This window comes from Coturnix japonica, chromosome 20 (assembly GCF_001577835.2).
Source record: "Coturnix japonica isolate 7356 chromosome 20, Coturnix japonica 2.1, whole genome shotgun sequence".
Taxonomy (NCBI): domain Eukaryota; kingdom Metazoa; phylum Chordata; class Aves; order Galliformes; family Phasianidae; genus Coturnix; species Coturnix japonica.
This window is the reverse complement of record NC_029535.1, coordinates 909,379-936,454: the sequence shown is the minus strand read 5'-3', so window position 1 is coordinate 936,454 and position 27,076 is coordinate 909,379. Positions and strand designations below refer to the sequence as shown.

Sequence of the window (27,076 nt, the reverse complement as noted above, 5' to 3'; positions counted from 1 at the left end):
AAAGAGAACTTATTTGCTTTTCTTGCATATTGCCAAACCCTCAAACACTACTCGATGCCTATTCCACTCCTGGACATTTGTTCTATTCTTACTGCTCACACTGTCTCAACTTTTATGACATCCACAGAGCAATGATACTCAAGCCTTACCTTTCTTACCTCCTATTAAATTAATGTCCTGCAGACGGCTTCAATTAGCAGCCAAGAAAACCCAGAAAATGCAGATAATGCAAATAATAATTTGTAAATATCCCTTACAAAGCAATTCACTTCAGTTCAGTTCAAACTTGCAGGGAACACAGCTAAAACAGATATTCAGCATTACTAGTTCTGTGTTCTCTCCTGGGTGAGAATTATCTCCACTATTAATTATTCCTCTTCTTGACCTATTTGCATTTTCAAACATTGTTTCATATTGCGAATGAGCTACCCAAACCTTTACATGTAGCATTTATATATCACAGTACATGAGAGGCACTAAGGACCTTCACAGTCTGTGTTTCCTTTTCTCCAAGTAATCACAGCCTAAGCGAGGTGAGTTTTATTAATATATATTATATCTATTAGGTCAGATCAGACATTCAGCATGAGAGGAACAACTCAACAGAAGTCAAACGTCAGCTGGATGAAAGAGCCTGTATCAGTGTTCACAAACAAACTTATCTGCCTCTGGCATCTGATGAGAGACTGCAATTGGCGACTCAACGATCGTGCCCAACAGCTGAGCCGGAGAAGTGGATCCGCAAAAGTAGTGCTCTACATTTTTTTCTTGATTTACTTCAACTTTATAATTACCTACAAAGACTCATAGTAGCCACGTTTAAGCCTTATCTATATTTTTGTCATCCATGAAACACAAATGACACATTCACAAACATAAAGTCCTAAAACATGCAGGGGAATTCTTAGCACATGCTTAACCCAGAAACCACACATGACCCAAAAATAAAATATAATACAAACAATGCCTCTAAAACGTAGTTACGCATATGAGAGCTTTAAAACATGGTGATGAAACATAAGGTGCCGATCAGTCGTACAATATCAAACCTGCTAAGGCTAGTAATTTCAAATAGAACCATTCAGGATTAGCTTTGCATTACAACCAAATCCGTCCTTAACAGAAAAATTAACAATTCTATAATTCAGTCCGCTCTGTGAGGCTTAGCTTCACCTTTTCCATACAGTGCTGCATCCTCGAGGTAGATACTACTCAGAACTGATGACATGCTGTCTATAATGTATACTAAATTCAGCATCCATTAACCAAGAAAATAATTTAAGAGCTGTCTGCTTATGCAACTGTTACAAAGGCACTTCGTAATACAGGGTAAAATTTCCTACTGGAAAGACCACCAAAGGTACGAAAGGAGAAATTCTGATACAAATTCATCTAATCAAACCCATTTTAACAGACACTTTTCCCCAGCATTCGCAGGGAATGGATTCCCATGGAAGCCTCTAACAGGACAAGTTAGCTCCGGCACACAAAGAAACAACTCCAGAGCCACATGTTCCCACCTACTGACAGAACAGCCAGGTTTGCCCACTGAGCAAGACTCCCAGAAGTGACAGAAGCCAATTGCCATAGGCAAAGACTACAGTAACAGCAAAGGACTCACTACAAGGGGAAAAAAAGGCAAAACTAGAACAAAACCAGAAGACCTTGTACATTATGTGCTTCCCCCCCTCCACCAATGGAGTACCAACTAAACTGGTACTGCAACTGAAGCCGGCGTGTTCTGTTCCTCCTCTCCCAGTCATTCAAGTTTTCTTTCTTCACTGAGTAGAAAAAAACAAACAGAGGGGACAGCAAAGTGCATTATAAAGGTATCCTAAATTCCGTAACACCAGACAGTGTTTGGTACAAATGCACACCGGTCTGTACAAGCAGCACATAAACACACACACACAAAGAGCAAAAAGTATTAAATTTTAGGGGGAAAAAAAAGAGTTCATAACTCCACATACAACTTAACTGTGAAGGCACGTAGCCACAGTGAGGCATCCTTTTCCTCTAGAAATGCCAAACTTCTTCCTACACAAAAAATTCTCTTGAGACATTTTAGCAGCACAAAAGCACCTGCAGCTGCAAGGCTGCCTCTAGGAGAACCTGCAGCCCAGCTACAGCTCTGTGCTGCAAACAGAACAGCTACACAGGATGTTTTATGCTGAGAACGAGCTATTTCTTACCAGGACTCCTCAGTTTTGTTTTTTACATTGCAAAATACATTTTCAAAGAGAGCACATCTCAGCATAAATTGCAGCGTATGAATATCAATGCAAAGGCTGTTATGTCATCCTGCCTTTCCCCAGCATACAGACTAGTTCAATTTTTGGCTTCTTAGGCTATTATTAGAAAAGGGAGCTTCCCATTTAAATTGCAAATGATAACAAGCTGAAATGTGCTGCATGTTTTTGTTCGGGAATGTACAGAAAATACATCTTAATCCACTTCAGTCTAGTCCACGGAGAGAGCTTGTTTTCTCAGTGCTGACTCCATTTAATGCTTTTGAGGTCAATTCCATCCTGCACCATTTCCCAAAGAGGACTGTAAAGAAGAAAGAAAAAAAAAATGAGTGCTATCTAAAATGCAAAGAACAACATCAGCAACAATAACCAAACAGGCGACATCACCAACTACATGACAAATTCAGGCGTATCCATCTGCCCTGCCCTGCTGGAGGTCAGTGAACTTCACACAACAAATCTCCAGTGTTGTACTCACACAAAACACAAACGGGAGAAGGCAGGTGCTCATCTCCTGCTCCCACTTTAGGCACGAAGTGCACATTTCTTAGAGGCTGAGCCCTCACAATTCACACTGCCCAGATAAGTCAGAGATCCTTCAGTTTCCCCAGAAGGAAATGAAGTGTATACATACATGCAGTAATACTATACCTGGCTTATAAACTCTGAGTTGCCATTCTCCATGCTTGCTCTACTCACATTACTTCCTCATATGGATAGGCTCTGGGAAATGGCTTGTTGACAGGTTTGTTTGCTTAAACATTTTTCACTACAGTTAAGATCAAGCCCACCACACACTCTGGCAACACTTCTTTGCATGCAGAGATACGAGCAGGTTTTTAAAGCAGACACCTTCTTTCAATTAAATCCAGTTCCACAAATGATTACCATACCTAAGAAGTCTCCAGATTCCACAAAAAGATGGCTCACCTCATTTCCCTCAGCCTCTTAACGTGCTGTATGCATTTCTGAACTGTATAATCTATTTCTTCCTCGGTAGTGAAACGACCAATGCCAAATCTAAAACAAAGGAAGAGCATTACTAACTGGAACGGTGTGCATATGGACAAGTGAAACAAACTCACCATGAATTTTCAGCAGAAAAGAAACATATCTGGAAGCAACAGGAAAATCACTCCACACACCTGATAGAGGAATGAGCCAAATCTTCATCTGCTCCAATTGCCCGCAAAACATATGAAGGCTCCAGAGAAGCTGATGTGCAAGCACTAGGGAAAGGGAAAGGGAAGAAAGGCCAATCTCACACTTAAATTCACATGCAGATGCTACACTTCACGATCTCCAACACAGAACATGTCACTTACACATCTAATATTATTAACCTTTACAATAAGGTTCCTCACCCACTTGGAAATAACTAGTGAACACAAGGAGAGAGGAGCAAGGGGAGTAGTAGCTCTGCTCCTAAAGAATGACAGGAGCAGATATGACATGGAAACGAAGGGTAAGTCAGGAGCAGGAGTAAAGAAGAGAATGCATAGATAACACTATGTATTAATACAGTACCAAACAGAAGCAGCAGTACTGCAGCCCAAGAGGCAGTTGAAGTAGAAGCTGTGTATAGAAGGTAAAAGAGCCAAGGCAGAACTACCCAGGGAAAGCAACCCATCAACAGGAACATTAAAAAGAGAGAGAAAGATTTCACAAGTTGCTGCCTGGCTGCATTACGAAGTAATAAAGAACAGGCACAGAGGAATCTGCAGCGAGATGGCCCAGGAATGGTAGAGGACACAGAACCTCCGTCCTCGAGCAGGAGGCAAAACTGGCTACGTGGTGTTACTCAATTTGAACAGGCAGCAACTTGCAGCACAAACCATAGTGCTGCTTAAAACAAGTGCATGAAGCAGAGACTCAGAACAGATCTTCATGTTAAAGGAGACTGCAAAGGCCAGTGCATGTGAAGACTTGTTCTCCTTGTTCATAATACCAACATATTTCAAATTAAGACACGCACTTCTGATTTTGTTCTCAGAGGTGAGAAAAGGAAGGCACTTCATTAACTTCATTGTAAGCACGAAGCTGGTGTTCATAGCAGAAATGTTGCTCCTGTAGAGTCAATACAGCTCTCTAAGAGTGCAATGAGTTTCCTTTCTGCTTTTACATTAAATACAGACTCTATTAACTAAGGTAAATTCCAATATCGGTCCAGCCGCAGTGGATACTCGTCATGATCTGCCACATGTGTGAAATGCTGCTGAAGGACAGAAGCCCCAATGGTGGCAGCCTTTAGAATGAATGTCACAACCAGTTACGATTTAAGTCTACCCAGACAACACAAAACGAGTCTGCAAAGCTGGCAGGTGGGAATTTCTAATTTTTTTGCTTTCAGGATGAGTAAATTTGACCTTCAGTAGAAACGTGTTGCTTCACATAAACACCACCCCAGAATGCAGCCAATGCCAGGCTGACTCACCAACCAACCCAGCAAACACCGGGCACAGAGCAGATCCCTCCTTACTTTGTAAGTCTATTAGCAGACGTTATTTTCTCTCCAAAATATGCTGCTCCCCTTCCCACACATCCCACCTACCTTCCTGAAGACAGAGCCACATCTTTCAGGGCCATGAGAAGACTCTCCCCTTCCACATACGCAAAAGATAAATTGACACATCCTACAAAAAATAAATGAAATAGAAAGAAGAACTCCCATCAAATGAAATGCACAAGAAACCCCACGCCACATGGCAGCACTCACACCACGGTTAACTACAGCGCATCACTCAGCCATGACCATCAATACCACAAAATACACAAAAATGTTTCTAGCAGGGTCAGGATTCTTCCAGCACTACCTGGATAACGATGCTCTCTGTCTCCATTCATAACCACATCAGGAACTTCGCTCATTATTTTCGTAACAAGCCGTTCTGCCAGTTGTGAGATTCGCTTATGGTCATACTGGCAAAGAAACCAAGAAAGAGATCAAAGAAAGCAACAGCGCAAGTCTGAGCTCACTGAACCACCCAGTGCCACCAGCTGTACATGGACTGAAGTATATGGGTGTGGTTATATGACATCTGAACCTTAAAAAGGGAACTTTAACACTCTTAATTCTACCAACACTTAAAAAAGAGAACTGCCGGGTTTTTGTGAAGGCTATTTCAACCTTCAAAACGTTACAAATAATTCAGAAAAATCCATCTACAAACAGCTCTCAGAGAAGTGCCAAGTTTTTGTGCTTCAATACAAGCCAGGCACACGACATTAAATGACTTGTCTTGCAACACAACCAAGGGCAGCTTTATGGTAGAAGCGTCCCTTGCTTGCCTAGGAGCTTTCAAAGTGTATTCCATAAAACATGGACTCACGATGAGTCACCACATGATGGCAGAGTTGTGAACTCAACCATCACGTGACTTTATAACATGTAACCTCCACAATGAGAGCTGCCCATGAGCTGAGTCTCATTCTAGACTAAAAACGATGTCACTTGCCCTAAAAAAGCAGTCAGGTATCAGCTCCAGTGCTCAGAAATGGACAGACACACACATCTGATTCATCCTTGCTTACAATAACCTGGTCACATTCTCCAAAAAAACCTTTAAAAGGAAACAACCTTTCTAATATGTTTTCTTTTTAAACGCCAGAATTCTGACAGAGCAGGAAAAGACTCCAGATGTGAGGCTCCTGCAGCACTGACCATACGAGGGCTCTTCAGCTTCCAACAAGGCTTCAGTAACCATAGGATCCCTGCCTGCCTCATAGGAAGCACCTCCACTCATGTGTCCCACTAGCAGCACATACAGCAGAACCAGCAAACAGAACGTTCTGATCAAGAACAAAACAACAACCCACCACCTACCACCAATTTCTGGCACCCGGGTCAGACGTGCTCTCCCACGTACCTCCATCTCTTCCTGTGCCACCTCACACGCAGCCCCCAGGCCCACAGCCAGCGGTGTGGGCACAGTCCCCGATCGCAGCCCTCTCTCCTGGCCTCCCCCGCTCTGCAGCGGTTCCAGCCGCACACGTGGCCGCCGGCGAACATAGATGGCACCAACCCCTGGACAACAAGGAGACAGCTGGATGCATGCAGCACACATCCACAGTTCTGCAATTATGCAAAGGGACTCCGAGATTGGGAAGCATTTGTTACCCCAGCAAACATGTACTTGGACACCTCAATGGAGAAAAACGTGTTGAACACAGATAGAAGCACAGTGCTTTCCAGAAAGCTCCCCTCCACCATCCATACAGCTCTACAGCTGCACTCCCAGAGCTCCTGACACTGGAGGAGCTCAGTTTCTCCCAGAACACTTCATCACTGGAGGGCTCTGTACTGCCCAAACTTCTGACAACCCCTGAGGAGATGAAGTTCAGCCCTCTGCTCCTTTTGTGCACAGATGTTTCATTCATTGAGGTGCCCACACTGATTTCCACCTCAACGCTGTAGAACTCCTTCCCCTGGATTAGCAGGCCAGCCACAAGTCCCACAGGGGGAGGCTCAGCCTTTGGACTTTTGTTTTTGAATACCATAGAGAATACGGCAAAGGTGACTTCTCCCTCTGTACATCCTGTGTCACAAACTACATGGACTGCAACAGTGACTGGGAGTCAGCCACAAAACCCATAGCTGGATTTTAAACCCCATACTGCAGAGATGTAGAAAGAGGGATGAGTGGGAAGAAGCCACTGGGAGTAGAAGATAACCAAAAATCACTGACTTTAAACTTTCCACTTACATTTTTATTTCCATGTTACAATTAACACTTGGACCTAAACTTAACCCCACAAATCTGAAGTATTTCAACCACTGCAGCATAAAAGCTGCTTCATACCCTTTGGAAGACCCTCAAAGAACTGCTCATCCTAACGCTACCACCATTACAAGACACCATTTCTTCCTTCGGTGAAGCCAGCTCACAACTTATAAGCACTGAAGAAGACCCAGCAGCACTGCCCGACCCACTGAAAGTCAGCCCTTACCAGGCTGAAAACAAACCACTACAGTTTAAGTAATAGCAGCATGCACCAGGACAGACAGGCTCGACTTTCTGCCTCGTGCAGTTATTTGTTTTTCATGCTTGCCTTAAAAACTCATCAGAAAAACACTTCAATGGATACCTTTGGGCCCATAAATCTTATGGCCACTGATGCTCATTAGGTCAATCTTCAAGTCATTGACGTCCAGAGGAATTTTTCCAACTGCTTGTGCAGCATCCGTGTGGAAGAAAACCTTACGTGAGCGGCAGATCTCACCTGGAACGGAATAAACAAAAGCAGGAAGAAAAACATGATTTCACCTAATTGTTATGATCCCGATGATTCCAACAACGAATCTAACACAGCCGTGTACAATGGGGACCGGTCCTGAGGTGACAAAGGAAGAAATGCACATTGTCACATCTCCTGCAGTCCAGGCACGTGCCTACAGCTGCTCAGGAGCTATCTATCCTACTGCAGGCAGTCCCAGGCAGGTCATGATGTGGGGCTACGGGGAGTTCCTTCAGCTGAAATGTAAAAGGTCTTCCACTGCTCAGAAGTGGGACAGTTTCCAAACTCACACCTGCCAAGGCATAGCCCTGTTTAACTACAGAACTACCCAAATGGGACACCCAAACTTCTGCACAGCTGGACACAATTTTCTTCTTACTTTTCTTCCCAACATCTCTCTGATCTAAGTTGACTCTCATCTTATTCTTGCCAAGAGCAAATGGCATTAAAAACTTTACTGCCCCAGTACATCTTAGAGCACTCAGTTCCATGCCCAGAGCATAAGCATAATTAGCAGCATCTCAACTCACTCAAGTTTACTACCAACTGTTTTTTTACATTCAGAGCTCAAATACACCAAGGGACAAGGAGATAAAAAACAGCTCACCCTCCACAGAACCCATATCTCACATAAACACATCCCACACCCCTCTGGGCAACATGCCTGGCATTCCCTTGCCAGCACGGAAAGAATTTTCTCCGGTGGTCCATTAAGAACAGCACTGCTATTGCTAACAGGAGCCCACAGCCTTCACACTGTCAGCACCCCAGGCTAACTCTGCAAGGCCTGGAATATTCAGCTCCTTATCAAGGTGTTACAAGAACATCAGCATTTGAACTTGGAACAACCACGACGCTTTGGGACTACAGATACAGGATGATAACAGAGTCCTCAGGCCTATAAGCAACTCAGTGATGGTAACTTACTGGCCAATAATGAAGGCATATAATCCTGAAGACTGGGAGAAGAGCCGGGGGCACTCTGAGTGCTGCTTTAGGTGCAGTAACAGGGAGAGAGGAAAAGGAAAAAACAACATAAAAAGCATAATCTAAGCAAGAGGAAAAACAGCTGCTGGGCAAGATAAGCTGCCTGCCACAGCCTGGGAAAACAGCACCTTCCAGAACCATGTAGGGCATGGGCCTGAGCCTAAAAACTGCATACAAACTTAAACATCTTTAAAGGACATCTTGAGTACGGGGCAGGAGGACGTTCAGGGGTCACCATCACAGAACTGCTGGCACACAACAACAATGGGATCCCGAGAGCTACACAGGTATATTGCCGCATCACATCTAACATTTTACATGAGTGTGTTTCTGTAGCAGTCAACTACGAATTTATTATGTCTAATGGTCCAAAGTGACAGCAGGAGGCACTGGAGGCAGCCATCTACTTACCAATGTCACCAATTGGCTGCTTCACTCCTATTTCGTTATTCACGGCCATCACAGAAACCAAGCTCGTGTCTGGCTGGAACGCAGCCTCCAGCTCCTGGTGAACATTCAGGAGACAGAAGTTGTGACTCAAAGCAGAAAATTCTTGACGCACACAATTTGCCAGCAAGCCTCAGCCCCCGGCCCAACACCATCAGCAGTTCCCAGGATCTGACAAGCATGTTACCCCGTGTGAGCACAGAATGCCAGCAGGAAGCAGCACGCTTCATTTCTGCACATCCCACTACGCACAGTGCCACCCGACACCATCAAGAGAGCAAAGGCTTTTGCTGCAAGTCTCACACCCTGCCATGAACTATTTTTTCAATGAATTAAACTCCCAGAAGCTGGGGTAGCCCACATCAAGGCAAAGCAAAGCTGGCTGCAAAGCAATTACCCCATAAACACAAAAGCAACACAAAGGTGGAGCGTGCCAGCAAATTTCCCCATGAATGTCGTTAACCCTTCCCTGCCTGCTGGGGATCCATCCCTGCGCCACTCACACATACAAACACACACCAACTCTTGGCTGCACAGCACACCTAGACATAAAGCCAGTACTATCTATTTACAGAACACAACCAAGGAAATCAGCGCGCAGAACTTCTCAGTCTCAGGACTGTGGCCATCACGCCCAGAAGGGTCAGTGCAGAAACCAGAAGGGAGCACAGCAGCCGCCTGCTGCCTTGAGTGGCTCCGGGCAGGAAACTCACCACCAGCTCCCGCACCAAAGCCAGCTGCAGCCCCACCATGGGCCTCCACAGGTACACAGCAGCTCTGCCTGCACAGAGGAGCCGGCAGCAGCTGTGACAAGAGATGGGCTCTGACAGACAAGTCTGGGGCACCAGAAAGAACAGAAAATCCTCCTCCAAATGTGACAGATTGGACTGTGACTCTCCTGCTGTGGTGCGATATTTATCATCCTTTCCCTCTGTATTATCAGAGGACCCAAGGTCCTCTTCAGCACCGGCCCCAAGCAAAAACCTCTTCTACCCTCACCACCTTTCTGCCCCTTGATGACTCACCTTCAAATCGATCAGCCCATTTTTCTGGACCGGCAGGTAAGTGATCTGGAAACCTTCAGCCTCCAAGGAGCGGCAGGAATCCAACACACACTTGTGCTCTGTCTGTGTGGTAATGATGTGCTTCTTCCTGGACTTATAGAACCTCGCAACACCCTGCCAGGCACAGCGCACGTACAGGGAAGGCGCCGTTAGGTCACCCAGGAGAGCAAGATTTGGGTGAGATGCTCAGAATCAAGAAGAAAATGGTGAAACAGTTAATGTGAAGGGGGTGGTTGGCACTGGGCGATTCCAAACAGCACTGACTGCACAGGAGCATCTCAGCTCCAAATGCCCGTGAAAAAACGCTATCAGAAGAAATCCCAAGTGCTGCTTAACAACAGAAACAGCTCTTACAAACCTGCTGTGGAGTCACAGGCAATGAGAAGCCTGAGAGACCACACAGCGCAGGCTGCAGGTTAAAACACAGGCTAATCTTAGGGAAAAGGACGGTCGTAATTAACATCCCCACTGTTTCCTAATGAAGATACCAACTGTGCAAACAGCAGGGTCGTATTTGGTGCAAATCAGAGGATCGTTCAGTTCACCTCTGTGTAAAACGAAGTCACACCCTGAGCCCAGCTGTGCGCATCTGACAAAAGCTGTGATGTGTTTTAAAACTGCACCGTGTGGGAGATTACATCTGAATTACGGGGACTCGTGGGGCCAAAGGTGGAGCACAGCGCTGCCTTCTGCTATGGAACAGCACAGCCTCGGGAAGAACACTGAGCTCAGCGCTGCGGGCAGAACGGGGCAGAGCCAGCACGGCGGGCAGCAGAGCCTGCAGGCATGGGGGAGGGAAGGACACCTCAAAGGGGCACCGAGCTCCTAACGGGGCTGTTGTAACACGGTACGGGTCAGCGCGGCCCTTTTACCTTAATGGCCATATTATTCGATTCCGTAGCCCCGCTGGTGAAAATGATTTCCCTGGGATCTGCTCCTATCAGATCTGCGACTTGCTGTTGAAAAAGAAACGCAGATTTGAGGCGACGCGACCAAACGCGCTGAATTCCCCGCTGCGAAGCGCTGCCTTCAGGAACGGGCCGTAGGTCGTGCGAGGATCGTGCGAGGATCGATCACGGGCGGCACGTTACGGCCGCCAGCCCCGCAGCCCCGCAGCCCCGCACGCGTTCGGTGCCGGCGCTGTGCGGTCCCTCCCTGCCATCCCGGCCCGCACTCACCCGCCGGGCGCGCTCGGTGGCGGCCTCGCTCTCCCATCCGTAGGCGTGTGTGCGGGAGTGCGGGTTCCCGTAGCAGCCGGTCAGGTAGGGCAGCATGCGGTCCAGCACGCGCGGGTCCTGCGGGCACACAAAGCGCTCAGAGCCGCTCCCCCGCCCCGCGCCATCGTCCCGAGCGCTGCGGGATCCGGGCACGCACCAGCGGGGTGGTGGCCTGCACGTCCAGGTACAGCGGCCGCAGAGCGCCGCCTCCATCGCCGCGCGGCCCTGCGGAGACAGCGACGCGGGTCAGGAGCCCGCCGGGCACCGGCCCGGCCCGGCCCGGCCCACCCGTGGCGGACCCCGCCCGTACCCGCCCCGCCCCCATCGGTCCGTGTTCGCGGTGCCGCCGCCGAGAACCGCCGCGGGGCGGGAGGAACCGGGCGCAGAGCAGCCGGGCTGCGCCACAGCCGGTACATGGCCGAGGAAACGAGACCGGGGAACACGGCGCCGCTCCGCCCCTTCCGCCTGCACCGGAAGCGGAGGCCCAGGCGGCGGTGGCGGTGAGGAGCGGGGACACCGAGCGGAGCGCGGCTGAGCTTGGGAACCGTGTGTGTGTGTGTGTGTGTGTGTGTGTTGTAGATGCCCGTGACCGTGGGCCCGTACGGGCAGTCGCAGCCCAGCTGCTTCGACAGAGTGAAGATGGGCTTCGTGATGGGCTTCGCCGTGGGCATGGCCGCGGGAGCGCTGTTCGGAACCTTCTCGTGCCTCAGGTCGGCGGGGACGGGACGGGACGGGGGGGCACGGCCTCGGGGCGCTGCGGGACGGGAGGGGGGTCCGGCTTTACAGAGAGACTGCGGGGCACTACGGGGCGTTGTATTGCGGGACGTTGCGTTGCCGGGCATTGCATTGCGGGGCGTTGCGGGGCACGTCCGGCCGGCGCCGCCCCGCTCGGCCCTTCGCCCTGCTGTTCGCCCGCGCAGCAGTAGAGCTGTGTGAGGATTGTTCCGCTACAGCCCAACCTTATGAGAACACGGGGTGCAGGACAGGAGCGTCTGAACGCTGACAGAGCTTTGGAGCTTCCTTCACACTGAAAACACAGCAGCACAGTGCAGAGCACGTTCATTCACAACGTGGTTTATGGCACGATGGTATCACACAAGCTGCTGCACTGGAGGGGCTGTCAGTACAGCAGCTCAAACTCCTCTATTCCCCCCATTCAGATTAGCTGGCGGTGCCGATTCCCCCCTTTAAGGCTGTGGGGCACCGGCAGTTGGAGGTGCTGCTCTGTGCTCCCTGTGCAGCCGGTCCCACAGCTGGCAGCACATCGGTGTGTGGAGCTGGGGCACAACCCCCCTGTGCCTCCCCCCGAGATGACCACAGCACAGCACAGCACAGCACAGCACAGCACAGCACAGCCCTGCAGCTCCAAGTAGCGCCCGCCAGTACCGCAGTGTCTGAGGTGCAGCTGGATGGAGCTGCCCCAACTCACTGGTGGTACAAACCAGCCCCGCTTTTCCTTGTAGCAATTCAGGGCCGGCTGCTGGCACAGCCTGAGGGCATCGCTGCACACCCAGCCTGCAGGAAGAACAGTGGATTTGGGTTCCCCCGTGGCTCTTTGCTGGCTGCACCTGTTGGTTTCTGCTGTGTGTGTCTGCATCAGGCTTCAGCTTCGGTGTAATTTTCCCCTTTTTCTTTGTCTCAGGATTGGGATGAGAGGACGAGAGCTGATGGGCGGAGTTGGCAAAACGATGATGCAGAGCGGGGGAACGTTCGGGACGTTCATGGCCATAGGAATGGGGATCCGCTGCTGAGCTGGAGCCCGGGCTCCTAATCCAAAGTGCCCCTGCCCAGCCACCCCTGTACCATAATAAAGTCTTTAGATACTGGAACAGTGTTTTTGTGACCTCGTGCCACACCTCCCCTTTACATAGACGTCATCTTCACGGGATTTCTGCTTTCCTCACCTCCTGCTCCATGACAATGAGAATTCAGGCCCTGCTGCTCTTTACTGGAGTTCCTCCAGCAGTGGCTGCTTTTCCCTCTGCTGCTCGTGCAGCCCACGTTGCTGATGCCACCATTCCACTTCACTGCTGCACTGCAGGAGTCTGGGAGCTCTTTTGTGGTTAATTCAGATCAGCTGCCGCATTTCCCTTGTACTGCAGTAATAGCTGATATAATCCCCATTTTTGGGCGCTAAGTGACACGATCACCTGAACTCCTGGTGGAAATTCCATGCAGGGCACAAAGGAACCCAGCCTGGGCACAGCCCGTGGTCCAGCCCCAGGCAAGGACAGAGCCGAGGTGCTCCTGCACCTGTAACCAGAGCCTGTTATTCCCTGTGCAAGGAAAGGCACGTTACCTCTAAGAGCACACTGTGCTGCCGGGCCTGACTGCACACTGCACCAGCACAGCCCCCCTGCTCTTCTGCACAGCTCTATAAGGTGTCAGAGCTTTGCAAAGTGAAGCAGGGCACTGCAGCCCACGGTGCTGCCTGGGGTAGCACAGCCCAGCTGTGACACACTCAGCTCAGTGCTGCCATTTCCAGTTCCCTGCCTTTGGAAGCACGCCTTACCTTTGCTCCTGTTGTGCTGAAGGACAGAGGTTGGCCTCACGGGGGCAACTGTGTCAGCAGAGCCCGGCCCAGCACCCACAGCATCATGCAGCACCCACAGAGCGTTATGCAGCACCCACAGAGCGTTACGCAGCACCCACAGAGCGTTATGCAGCACCAGCACTGTCTCCCAGTTCCCACGAGATGCAGCTCTGTGCTGCCGGTGGCTCAGGGACTTCCATACCCACAAGCAGAGCGCTACAGATGTGCTGGAACAGCTCGTTTTACCCCAACTGGCACCAATTAACACCAGCAGCTAAATACAAGAAGCCAAGCAAAAGCTGAACCACTCTGGGTGGTGCCTTCCGCTGCCGTGTGCTGCCAGGACACCCCCCGGCCCCTCCCCTCACGTTCTCCGTTTACCCCCATCACACGTTTACAGCCCCTCACAGCCCCATGAGCTGCCGCCCACCCAAAGCCGCAGAGCAGCCCCCAGCGCCGGGATCCGGGCGGCCCCACGCTCCGCCCCGTCAGCTCAGGGCGGGCCCCGCTCTGCCCGTCCCATGGCCGCCCTTAACCAGGGGAAAGAAATGGCAGCCACGCGACCTGAACGCCAACAGCCTCAGAGCCGGAGGGAACGGCGCCTCCAGCACCAGCCACGCAAGGAGCGGAGAAAGGAAGCTCCGTGAAGGCCTTTTTAAGAGAATTTTATTTGAGTGGTTCTTACAAAGATTGTTGCAATATGAAAGTCTTTGTTTGATAGAAATATCGAGCTGTCTTGTCAAACACACTGAAGTAACCCAAAAATATATTTCAGAGCTCACAGAGCTTAAAAAGAGCAAAGATTATATGCAACCACAACAAAACGTGTTTCTGTATCTCCTGCCCACCTTCAGACTCGCTGCCATCCTCCACCTCCTGCCTGGAAATGCAGAGCTGGTTTTGTTTGGAAACGCAGACACACCTCACACAGTATTTACAAAGAAACTTTTACAGATAACATTAACCAAAATTACCATCGAGAAAGAAAAGCCTTCAGTCCTTCTATGGCCCGGCCAACCACTCAGCACAGTGCAGCGCCGGGCGCCCCTTCAGTTCCCATCTATACACAGCACTAAATTCACCCCTCCGGTCTCTCGCTCCATCTCGAGCAGATCGCCTACATTTAGTGAAATGTCAATTGTAATCGCTGTGTTAAAAGAAAGGCTGGTGAAGCCCCAAAAGACCGACTCCGGCCCACCCGCCTCTCACAGTTTGTTTTCTATGAGCTACTTCTCAGTTCCTACATCACCTCAGTAAATGTACAAGAATTACAAGGCAGAACAAGAAGTCAACAGCTTTGTATACAGTGGAAATGCTAGTCAGGGAGAATGAACACACTGCATTTCTGCGTACTTCATTTTATTTAAAGGTAGCAGGAAGTGTACACAAAATGACATTAAATCCTTTCCTTTTATCTAAATAAAAGATAACTCAATCTTCCTCCAAAAAATAACTATGTACAAAACTGGCTAAATCCATCTTCATCGCCGCACCGGGACCAGGAGCTGGGTTGCAGTCATGGAGTCTGGGAAGAGGCTGTGGTACGTGGGGAGGGGGACGTACGCCGCTGTGATCATCTTACCTGGACAGAGTCAAACACACCCGGGTTAGTGTCCGCCCAGCTCTGTCACCAACAAACACATGCACGTTTCTGCAACAAAACACATCTTCTCACCTGCAAACCATCTCCCATGCAATGCGTTCACAGCCGCGATGGCGGCGGCAATGGAAGGACATTTCACATACACGTTGCCCTGCAATACAAAGCGTTACACACCGTTACAATTCCTGCAGGCACCTCCTCTGTGTGCCGTAATGGAAGCAGCTTCCCCAGAGCTCCCAGCAGCACCGCAGTGAGCACACACACACACACACCATCGCACTAACGGGGCCTGCAGCACCACTCTCTGGATAAGATTCTGCAACCCAGACCAAATGTAAGATTGATGTATGGAAGCTGCAAGCATTGCTTACTTGCTCCTGATGCCTTCTGAAGCATAATCTAGCACTTCCCAACTACAACAGCCCAGGTGAAACAGAAGCGCAAGGAGCGTGGCTGCCTTTCTGCACTGCCATCAGGGAGAACCACAGAGCAGCCCTGCTGAGCAGGACTTGGGGCACCGGTGGGGGAAAAGCTTAATGTGACCCTGCAGTGTGTGCCTGCAGCCTGGACAGCTGAGGGTGCCTGGGGCTGCAACTGAAAGGGGGGCGGCAGGGCAGGGACTGCCCCCTCCTACTCTGCCATCACAAGGCCCCATCCACACCACTGCATCCAGGCCCTGGGTACCAACGCAGGAAGAATGGAAATTCAGAGGAGGCCACAAAGCTGCTCAGAGGGCTGGAGCAGCTCTGCTACGTGGGCTGAAAGAGCCACAGGTGCTCAACCTGGAAGAGAGAGCTGCAGGGAGACCTCAGTGCGGTCTTCAATATTTAAGGGAAGATCATAAAGTGGAGGGAAATCAACTTTTTACATGAGCAAGTGATAGGATGAGGGGAAGTAGCTCCAAAATTAATGAGGAAAGTTTAGATTAGATGTCAGGGTAAAATTTTGCACTGAGAGGGTGGTGAGGGGCTGGCACAGGCTGCCCAGAGATGCTGTGCACTGCCCTGTCCTGGAGGTGCCCAAGGCTGGACGGGGCCCTGGACAACCTGAGCTTGTTCTTGATGTAGGGGCTGGCAGCTCTGCCTGTGGCGGGGCTGGAACATGGCGACCCTGGAGGTGCCTTCCAACCCCAGCTGTCCTAGTATTCTATGAAAGCCTGAAAACCTCCACCCCCTGCACCAGATGCACACGCTTACAGCTTCATTTTCAGATGGACAGTGTGGGAACTCTGTGCCAGGGATATTAAGGACATCCAGCACTTCAGAGAAGGCTGATGCCCCAAGTATCAACAGCCCAGGATGCTCACTAACATGAATGGATGAGGAAATTTATCTGCCACAGACAAGTGTTGTTTTCTATCTGGAAACTAAGCCAGACTGAAGCGAAGTACTGCAATACTCACATTCAAAAACTACAGAACATACACAAGCCCACAATAACATGTGTGCCTTGTTTCTGCTACATGTTTACACAGAATACTACCAGTAGTTCCTGAATCATGTTATAATCAAAGTGAACAGCTTTTAGAGAAGCATATATTAATAAGAGGAGCACAGCCTTCCCTTTAGCAGCGCTCCCCAGCCTACACCCATGTTTCCCATTGCGGTAGAATCTTCTCAGGACAGCCTGAGAGCAGGGGGGCTCTTGCAGACCATTGGGAGGTGGGAATCTGATGTTCATGGGCACTGAGGAGCACACAGCTGCATCCTCTGCCTCCCCTGCAAACACATACCAGCTGCTTAAACCTCTAAATGGGACACAGCAACATAAAGCTTTAATTCCCCTGAAACACACCACAGACTGGAACAGCCAAGAGTAATGTATGCATTCAGCTGGGACAAAGATCTTTTCATCCATACCAATGTTGTCTGCACTGCTATTACAGACAGCCCTCAGAGCCCACAGGTCTGAGTGTCTGGAAAAGATCTCCCAAAGGCCAGAGATTGGAGATCAGAAGTGAGGTAATGCAATGAGAACCTAAGCCCACAAAACAGCACAGCTGAAGTCTATGTTCAAAGAAAGCATTTTTAAATAGCAGTGGGTGTCTCAGATCTGAGCCATGCTGATACCACAAACTGGATTTCACATAACCTAATGAGTGTTTGTATAAGAAATAAAATTACAGTTCCCTTATGAGTTACACCGAGCCAAATTTACAGCTCCATGCGCTCAGAATCTGTGTGCAATGCCAAAAGCTTACAAAATAATAAATATTAAGTCTGTCATAGGACACTGTGCCTATCAGTCATAGAATAACGTGCTACAGGAAAAATTTCCACGCCCACCAGCCCAGCAGTTCAACATAATCCTTACCTGGGAGACTAAGAATACTAGGAAAGCCTGCATGCTGTCTTATGTATTAGAAAGCAGCTTATGTCAAATGTAACATCCCCATAACCCACGTGGAAGAGTCACAAGAGAAAAGAAACTTCCATAGCAGCAGCTAAATGGTAAATGAAGGTCTGCAGGGCACCAAGTGCACCACCAGGGGCACACACTCCTATCTTAGCAGTAACTGGGATGGACAGCAGCATAACTTTCAGCCTCTCACCCCGGCAGAGCACTCTGAAGGCTCCACGGTTGGAAATTAGGATGTGACAGTGACTGTTTTAAGGCAGTACTCCAGTTTAAGTTGTGGATTCCATAGAAATGGAGTTCAAGAGTTCACATCAGCAATTTCTACACTAGGAATGGAAATACAGGGGAAGAGATGACCAGTCTGGGGATAGCAAAGACAAACTGAACATGGAAGAAGAAAACTTCCTCAGCTTTTTTCAAATGCAGATGTTCAAGAATCTCTTGCTCTAAAATTAATTTACCACCACAAGTAACACTGTTATTAAGCCTTCAGCAGCAGGTTCTTAAGACACAGGTACTCCTACTGCCCTCAGTGTTAGCAGACCCATATCTAACACTGCTGGTGAAGACAACTGCTTCCAAGGGCAAAATGAGGCACATCTCGCTGCAGTTCTGAATCTGCTGAAGCACTGCGACCTTTGTGCTGAAGCTGAAGTCTGCATTCTGCAGCAGAAGTGGAAAGCAGAAGCCCCTCGCTCTTAGGAAATGCACAGGGAAATGCCTGAAGGAATAAGCTGCCATTCTCCAGCCCACATGTCCACACTATCTTCAACTGTGGAAAACCGTAAGAGCAGACCGCAACACCAAAAAGTGACAATGACTCAAAATACAAGGGAGCTACACGCAGAAACAACTGCTAAGCACCTTCAGGAAATGTAGATTCAGATTAGGACAAAAATAGAGTTTTTGTAATGTTCCCTCTATACAGAATAAAGCAACAGAACTCCCATAGCTGGTTCAGTGTGTCCCTGCAGCCAGGCATACCTGAGCTGAGTTTTTGTCTACGTAAATGTGGATAACTCCTCCATGTTTGTTACATTCCTCAATCACATCATCTTTAATTTCTGTATCCCAGCCAGCTTCTTCTTCACTGCAGGCAGAAGAGGAACAGAACAGAGACGGAAACATTATTACTCACAGTAAAACCCACTTCACAACCAATCCATCAACAAAAAGCCCATCCACCCGCTGTTGTAATTGCTTTCTCACACGTCATCAACAAAAGCCAAAGTGAAACTGCAGTACATCACTTACGTTTGAGGATTAAACATGTTGGAAAGCTGGAAGCACTGTGTTGCAAGTGGTTGTACAGAAGCAGCTGCAGCCAAAACTGTTTCAATGGGGAAAAAAAACAATTATAAATCTCAGAATTCTCTACATGTGGTCCCAATTTAAACGTGGATCTTCCACCTACTCTCCTAAAAAAATCCTCATCTGCCACAAACAGCAACAGTTCTAACTGAGCAGAAAACTGAAGGCAAGAAAGCAGAGCTCTACAATACCTATGATTAAAAATTATCATATTGGAAAATGTGGAAAAAAACAGATTAGCTACAATTGATGCCAGAGAAAAGAACCCTGCACCCTGACTGCACTGGATCTTCAATGTAAACATTTCAATACAAACAACTCCCCACATTGGAGCACTGTGTGCATTCCAGCACTACCCACACCAGTCCCTTCAGCCTGGCACACCCAGTACTGGCCACACAGCAGTGCAGGTGCAGCAGGGCTGCCCCACACCTCTCCTCACAGGACGTGCCATCAATTCCTGAGAATCCTCAAAACTTGCTCTGAGCAAATTGAATTATCCTTCAAATACATCTAACCTTTCTGCAGAAATGCACAGTGCAGGAAATACTGACAAAGCTTCAAAGTAGCTCCATACTCTCTCAGTAACCAAACAATTACTGATCTGCTGCTGTTACCAATCATCACAGTGCATCTTATCAATGTGAGCACTGCCCTACAGCTGTCCTTTCCACAGGCTGTTCGTTTAGGTGAAATATAGGCCACTTTCTCCCTACATACATAGAATTAAGGGGGGCAAAGGCAGCAATGTGAGACTAATTCAGAGACAGCAATCCCAAATCCCATATCCTTATCATTTGAGTCTTCTAGCCCCTACCTTCAATGCAGGGGAAAACAAAACCAGATCTGAAGGCCAACTGTCCCCATTCCTGGAGCTCCCCCAGGCCCATACAGATGGGGCTGTGCACGCAGACGTGCTGGGAGCCACGCAGTCCCTTCCCATGCAGCCATTCTAGGGGCTACTTCCTAGGCAGCATTCCCTGGGCACACGTCAGACACTGAGGAAATGCCACAGAAAAGGCCAAGTATTCAACATGTTTTCTGTTCTTTGTGGCCATCAGTCAATGTACAGTTCCTACAGACATCAGCACAACTTCTCAGGCTGTAGGCAATCTCCATATCAAAAGCATTTCACTTAGAGACAACATTTGCAGCACATAATGTATTGGTGACAAGTTATATCAAATTTCAGGTTACCTTCATTCTGCTGAGTGAGTCTTGTTTGCAGATCTGAGGAGAAATACACAGAAGTTAATTAGCACATTTGTGAACATTACCATACTTGTGTTGTACCTGCCACACAGATTGTTTAGCTTGTGCTTTGCTTTAAGGACCTTGCTCCAGAATCTAGGCCTGCTCTCACTGTTCCTAAGAATAAATTTCCCTTGTTTCCAGCTTTTCAGCTGGGATATCCTGCACTTGAAAGATATTCCATAGCCAAATACATAAGCAAGAGTATTTCAAAGAGAAACAATACCTTAAAAGGAAAGTGACCATGTCCTTTAGTTCAATACATAGTTCTCACTTTGCCTGTACTGTGCTTCAACTCCTTAAGCATTTTCTTTTTCCCATGAGAAAAAACTGCAATTCCTGCAGGCACTAAAAACTTGCTATCTTAACTGCAAGCATTTAAGCACACAGTTACCCAACCAGCGTTCTGAAAGTAGTTATCATATTTATATCAAAGAAACATGGTGGTATTTCATGTGTTATCTCTTCACAGAAACATCACAATGACACATTACTTCAGTATTCTTCCATTTCAAAACATTTTCAAGCATTTAGAACATGTTAATTTGTCAAGTGAGCATAACAGCTGTCCCTGTGTGAAGTATCAGGGACAGAACATAGATTTCCCAATCATTTACAAGGGTATGACACAAGTACTTGACTCAACATTAGGCTATCAATGAAAAGCTTGGGAACACTGGAAGGGAACTTCATTCATGTTTCAATGTCTTAATTCTCACCAACTCAGTGAGGGAGGGGTTTGCAGTGAGTCACCATCATTACAATTCAACTCTTTAGAAAGCTGTAATGGGGTGATGGACTGTTTGGAAATAAGCTGAAATTGGCAGACATCTGTCTGTGTGTTTTTTCCCCTCTAAGCCCTCCTCCAGAATCCTGGCAGACCAGCAGGAGGGGAATGACACCAGTATGGGCAGCAGGAGCCCTGCAGACTCAAGGCTTACTCCCAAGGACCTTCCATATGACTTCCACAGGAGAGTACACGCTGGGAAAGCATGCAAAACACAGGGTTAAAACAAGAAAGCTCTGAAGGCTGAGCTGCATATGTAACATGTTTTCTCATCTGGCTTTTAACAGGAATGAATGCTCTGCTCCACCAAGTGAGAAATCCCATAATGGTGAAGACTGTCTTAGGACATGTTCCCTACAGAAACCCATGAGATCCACAAAGTGCCCAAATCTATCTCAGCATTTGTTCTGGTGGAGAGATGCTGGAACACGTTGCCCTGTGAGATTGTGGATGTGCACTTCCTGGAGGGGCTCAACGCCAGGATGGATGGGCTGCGAGCAACCTGGTCTGGTAGAGGTGTCCCTGCCTATAGCAGGGGATTGGAACGAGGTGATCTTCCAACCTATACCCATTCTATGATCCTACAAATAATTACTGAGTTTTTTGGTTTAAAAAAAAGTTTGAATAAGATAAAGGCAAGTAAGCACTTTGGTTAGATGAGTACAGACTTCTCCAATTGCACTTCTGAAATCACTTCAGCTGAAATCACCAAGCACAGGCCAGCAGGGACCCTGCGCCCCATGTGACACAGAGCACTCAGTTCTGGCCATGGCTCACAGATCTGCTCCATTTAGAGAAGGTCACCAATCAGTGCCTTGTAGCAACAAGTTGTGTACGTTAATTAGCTGCTATTTTGGAAGCATATTCCTCCATCCATAAAAACTTTTATTAACTACTTGAATATTCTCCCTGCTCAGGACTGAAGAATGAATTTTCTCTCTTCTAAATCCATTCCGTTTTTGAACTTCACTGTCAATCTTGTAAGCTTCCTGATGTGCAGCTTTGAACAGTATGCTGACACTGCATTTGCAACATGTCAAGTTAAACTCAGCTCCTTGCTGAGTATATTCTGTGTATTACCTGCATCAGGGAGACCAGAATGGCTTTGTACGTGCACAGTACAGATACAGCAGAAATACCTATGCAAGCACTGTATGCCTTAGAAGACATTTTGATATGACTTGTTTCATCCTGAAGCAGAGCCAGCTTTAAGTAAACAAACACCAGCCACACACTTCCCAGTTTTCTCATTATTTACAACAGCACAGCAGATCAAATCTGCTGAAAAGGAATTTTGTCCCACAAAGTATATGAAGAGTTCTATCACCTCCCGATTTCTGGTTTTCAGACACAATTTACTTAGAGAACAAGAATATAAACAGCTGTAACTGTTCAGCTTCAATTGCTTTTCCTGCTGGAACGTCCTTTATGTCAGTAACATCCAAGCTCGCAGGTCCCCCAAGAAGCAACTCTCCAGCTTTCCCACCACTAGTTTCATTCAGCACATATTGAACATAGGCAAGAAGTTCTAACCACCAATTTTTAGAGACACTGAAACACTGCTGCCTCATCACACTGAGGGTTCATATTCACTCCCTGACTAAATATGGGTTTTCCAACTCATCACTACTTCTCACTTCCAGACATTGGTCCTGTGTTACGTACTCTACACCTCTATCAACCCCCAACAGGTGAGTGATGCAGAACACCCCACACCTCTCATGCTGAGCACAACTCCGTCTGCTCACCTGTTTTTTTTTTGCAACCATCCATATCAGGTTCTTCCTCCATCCTTTTCTAAAGTGCAAGTAATTTAGACATGACGTCCAGCTATGTATTCTATCACAGGTTTAAAGTACTTATTGACAACACTGGACACTGCATCTCATACTTCATGTGCTTATTCCTTCACTCGTTTGATAGGAGTTCCACTGCCCTGAACTGACAACACGCAATTCTTCTTTAGATCTTCATCTGCCTAGAGATGCAATTTTCTTAATCCATACTCCCATTGGACAGGAAGCCCAAGCCTTATGACCAGCGTTCCCACTACAACCTGAGAAAAGAAGGTTCTTTCCCAACACCTCAAGTATTTTTTCATTCAATCTCAGCCCTGCTTCTTTCCTGTTGTCTTCAAGATCTGATAAATCTTCATCTATGCTTTCATTTTATTCATTTATTTTTACGAAGTCCATCTTAATCCAACTCTTGGTAAGTAATTCTCAGTTCACCATTTACTAAACTAACAGCACTGTCTTCTTTATTACCACATTATCATTATTATCCTTTTCCTATTCTTCACAGGCTCTGTGCTTATCCTGTATTTCTCTAGAGGCAGGCACCCAGGTAAGTGTGTAGCCCAATTTTAACAGGACAGTTTCTTCTTTCTGTAGAATACAGATCCAATATAGCATTAGCTGTTTGGAACTGAAGAAACTTTTTACATCCTGTCTGTTCATACAATCAAGCTACTTAGACCAGCTGACTTGGCATCCTTATTTCTTCAACCACCACTTTTGAAATCATAAGCCTTATCCTTCCGTTTAGGCTTGAGCAACTCAAGATCACTCAGTCAATGGGCAATTCTATTCTCATCCATAACATCTTCATTACTTACCAAAATGACTTTAAAATAGCATCCCTTCTTCATGAGTCAGTGAGTGTTTGATGAAGAAATTTGTCGGATATCACATCCAGGAATATCTGGGCCCCACCATTATTACTAGCAATTCTTCTCCAATCTGTATCAGGGAAGTTAAAGTCTCCCACAATGACATAATTCCTGGTAGTAATTTTCTCGAACAAGAGTAAAGAGATCTTTAATCCATAACCAAATCTCACTTTGGGGACAGCTCATGACTTTAAAAAGCTTTATCCTTCTCCAAAGTTACCCGAAATTGTACATAACTGCATTACTCCCTTTGCACAAAACAAGTGGAACAAGCAATGACACTCTTACCACCTCCATTTCTACAATTGCTAAGCATGCATACTATACAAAAAACTGTTCAGCCTTAAAATTCACTCCTCCACAGTTACATTGTCTCACACTAATTTAATGCTATTCCAATGATTTAGATGCCTTGAGAATGTTTGGACCTCCCCATTTGGGGCGGATGACTTTTATCACCTGCTTCAGACACAGGAGAGGAAATGACTGCAGTTTCTTTAAAACGCTTTTCTCATCTCTCACCAACTACACTTGTTTCCAAGCAAGGCCGTCACATCACTATCACCTACATTAGAGGTGATCTCATGTTACTGCTGTTCATCTTCCTTCTCCTTCTGGACTAGTTACTCCTCTTCCTCGTTACCTCGTCTTTTTCACCTTTTTCTTCATCAATATAAAGAATTTGTTCCTCAATTCACAATCTTCTGTCACTTCTCAGGTCCCTTTCCTTCCACGACAAGGGATATACACTATATATCCTTTTTTGTCTTAAAAACAATCCAGTTTCATGCATTTGCTCTTTTCAGCATTGCACCTGAATTTCAGTAACATGACTCAGGTGTACCTTAAGTCTCAATTCCTCCTGCCACTCTGCAGGAAGACAGAAATCCCCATGCACATATTCTTTCTTTGTTTCTTGACACTTCTTGCAAATTCCAGCAGCCAGTTATCTATGATATCCCTCAAGTCTTTTCTACTGCTACCAAGATTTGCTACCCTTTGCTTTAGTATTACTTAAAAATGTCTCTTGTAAAAGTTACCTGAAGCCCTCTAGGAACATTTTGGCTCAGACCAGCTACTGAACTAGCAGCAGGAGCCATCATACTCTCAGCCTCATACTCATTCTTTCAAGGTAAAGTCTCAGTAATTCTTCCAGTGATGCACACAAGCTATAACCATTCCTCATGCAACACACTGGCACCTTGATGTACAACATCCACCTCTCTAGGCATGCATCCTATGATCCTAACTACTGCAGTGTCCTCCATGGAATACCAGTAACCTTCTTTCTCCTGGTACAGCTGGCTTTTGTTTCGGCTGTTTGCTTTTTTTTCCAGAAGGGACTCTGTAGAGGGTCAATCCTCTTCCACTTATGAGCCCACCACTTTTAACAGTCAATATTTACACTGAGGTGGGACATTAATGCTCCCACTTGCAGTGAGAACAGTAAAGAGATGAAGGTTTGAAATGAGTTAAATGAACTACAAAGATTCACCAGAAGCAATGCAAAGTGAAGCATATCCACAAAGCTGACACAAGCTGTTACTGTTTATTTGCCCACAGATTTCATAATTTCCTCAGTCTGTCAAACACGCTGTAGTAGCCACGTTCCCAACTTCAAAGATCTGAAGATACATTTCAGCACCTTGTCTCAAAATTACCAAGTATGATCAGTATTTTGGGGGTTATCATTTCTTACCTGCCACAGCCCCAAATGCCAATGACCCACTCATCTGCAGAGCCTGCTGTGCAGCCGGGGGAATCTGCAATCCTGTACCTGAGCAGGAAGCACAAACACACCAATTAATTCAAGTTGCATAAAGATACAGAATATTGCAGATTTCCTATTTATCACCATACATACCCTCTGCAAGTCTTGCCATCAACTGAAGGCGACCAGTTGTTCCCAAGTCAATTCCAGTTCGTTCCAACTCATCACTGTCCAAAAATGAGCTAGCACTGGAAGCATCAGTGCGCTCAGTTACATGCCCAACTTTCATTGGTCTGCCAGCCAGCTCAAACCCATTGAGTTGTTCCAAGGCCTTTTTGGCACACTCTGAGTCTGAGAACTGCAGGTGGGAAAAAAATACACATTCAGAAATCCCACTGATGATATTTAGCAGCATTCATCACACATAACATCCATAGCTACATAAACACGAAAAACACTAAAAATAACAACAGCTGCCAAGCAACATTAAATGTGATTCATATTTGCTGTTTTAATCAAAACTCAAGCAAGGCAGAATATTTACATTCTCCTACACAGAGACATGTGTTATTGCGGAAGCTAGACAACATAGATACAGCAGTCAGTGGAATACAAAGCGGAAGGCATGGCTGCAGTCATCTCACAACACTTTCCAAGAGCAACAAACAGTGACTTGCAGAACTTTAACTGTCACACATTTGTTGGAGACTCCTTGCAGATTATCTGCTTCAGGATGCAGGTCAAATAAAAAACACAAGCCTGCTGTCCATGTTAAAACGTCATATATTAGCTATGAAGTTAAGTCTGGTTCACTGGTCTCCAAGTGACAGAGGCCTCCGCTGAGATCCTTTCATCACAAACTGCTGTGTTCACAAAATTATGTATCCGAGAGCCAAGATGAAAAGAAAGATGCTTTTAACCAAAAGTTTCGGCCTCTGGAATTTAACGTCACAAAAAGAAAATCTCTAATTCCATCTTTTTAATGACACTATGAGATAGTCAGTCTTTGGAGGTATATTTGACTGCTGAGAATAGCACTGCTCTACAGGCACTGACCACCAGGTATGCTATTTCTATCTGTACACATTCATCGTTTAATCACAGAGAAACCAAAAAAAAAATAAAAATAGACCACTGTACATCCTGGAACATGACATTTCCAAGCAAGGTTTGAGTAACCCATACCACTACATGAGAAGTAGTATATATACTATATACTAAATGTTGCTCAAGAGGTCTGGAAATTCCACTCATACCGTAATAAATCCATATCCTTTGGAACGTCCAGTTTCACTATCCATCATCAGCTGAATACTTTCAATCTGAAAATAAGAATAAGCCTGTTTACATTTTGGAACAGAACAAGATATCAAATAATGTATGCATGCAGCCCTGCCAAAGATACATATATTAATAAGAAAGCACGTTTGGTATGTCTGTTCTTCTTGGTTGGAACTAAGTTCCTTATTCTTTCATTAAATAAATATTAGCATAGAGGCAGCAAGATATGCACTCTGATACAAGAACAGAAGCAGCCAATGTCAAGGTCATGAAGCAACAGTCAGGGCATTCCATACACTGAGGAAACCCAACTTATGCAGAAAAGCAGTCTGCATCACTGGCCAGTAGGCTTTAAGAAAAGTGTGCCTCTT

At 46.8% G+C, this 27,076-nt stretch overlaps 2 protein-coding genes across 12 annotated transcripts in view; both read right to left on the bottom strand.

Moving 5' to 3' along the window:
• Positions 1 to 534: 534 nt before the first annotated feature.
• Positions 535 to 11,914, bottom strand: NFS1 (NFS1 cysteine desulfurase). The gene is made up of 13 exons (XM_015881282.2): positions 11,510 to 11,914; positions 11,357 to 11,424; positions 11,161 to 11,277; positions 10,855 to 10,938; positions 9,944 to 10,096; positions 8,883 to 8,976; positions 7,335 to 7,469; positions 6,116 to 6,273; positions 5,063 to 5,168; positions 4,801 to 4,882; positions 3,395 to 3,478; positions 3,180 to 3,269; positions 535 to 2,550 (listed from the first exon to the last, which is right to left on the bottom strand). The coding sequence occupies exons 1-13, from the start codon at positions 11,868 to 11,870 to the stop codon at positions 2,487 to 2,489; spliced, it is 1,596 nt and encodes a 531-aa protein (XP_015736768.1). The 5' UTR covers positions 11,871 to 11,914; the 3' UTR covers positions 535 to 2,486.
• A 2,466-nt stretch (positions 11,915 to 14,380) lies between these two features.
• RBM39 (RNA binding motif protein 39) overlaps positions 14,381 to 27,076 on the bottom strand; it is a 29,091-nt gene continuing 16,395 nt past the window's right edge. For 10 of the 11 annotated variants that reach the window (XM_015881275.2, XM_015881276.2, XM_015881277.2 and 7 more), the window contains 8 exons: positions 26,681 to 26,746; positions 25,578 to 25,782; positions 25,413 to 25,490; positions 20,202 to 20,234; positions 18,948 to 19,023; positions 18,678 to 18,783; positions 15,408 to 15,486; positions 14,381 to 15,314 (listed from right to left, as the gene is read on the bottom strand). In XM_015881275.2, the coding sequence (XP_015736761.1) occupies positions 15,214 to 15,314; positions 15,408 to 15,486; positions 18,678 to 18,783; positions 18,948 to 19,023; positions 20,202 to 20,234; positions 25,413 to 25,490; positions 25,578 to 25,782; positions 26,681 to 26,746 (744 nt within the window). In that variant the 3' untranslated portion in view covers positions 14,381 to 15,213. Of the gene's footprint in view, positions 15,315 to 15,407; positions 15,487 to 18,677; positions 18,784 to 18,947; positions 19,024 to 20,201; positions 20,235 to 23,659; positions 23,784 to 25,412; positions 25,491 to 25,577; positions 25,783 to 26,680; positions 26,747 to 27,076 lie in introns of those variants that run through there. The other variant, XR_001559058.2, reaches the window with a different exon arrangement.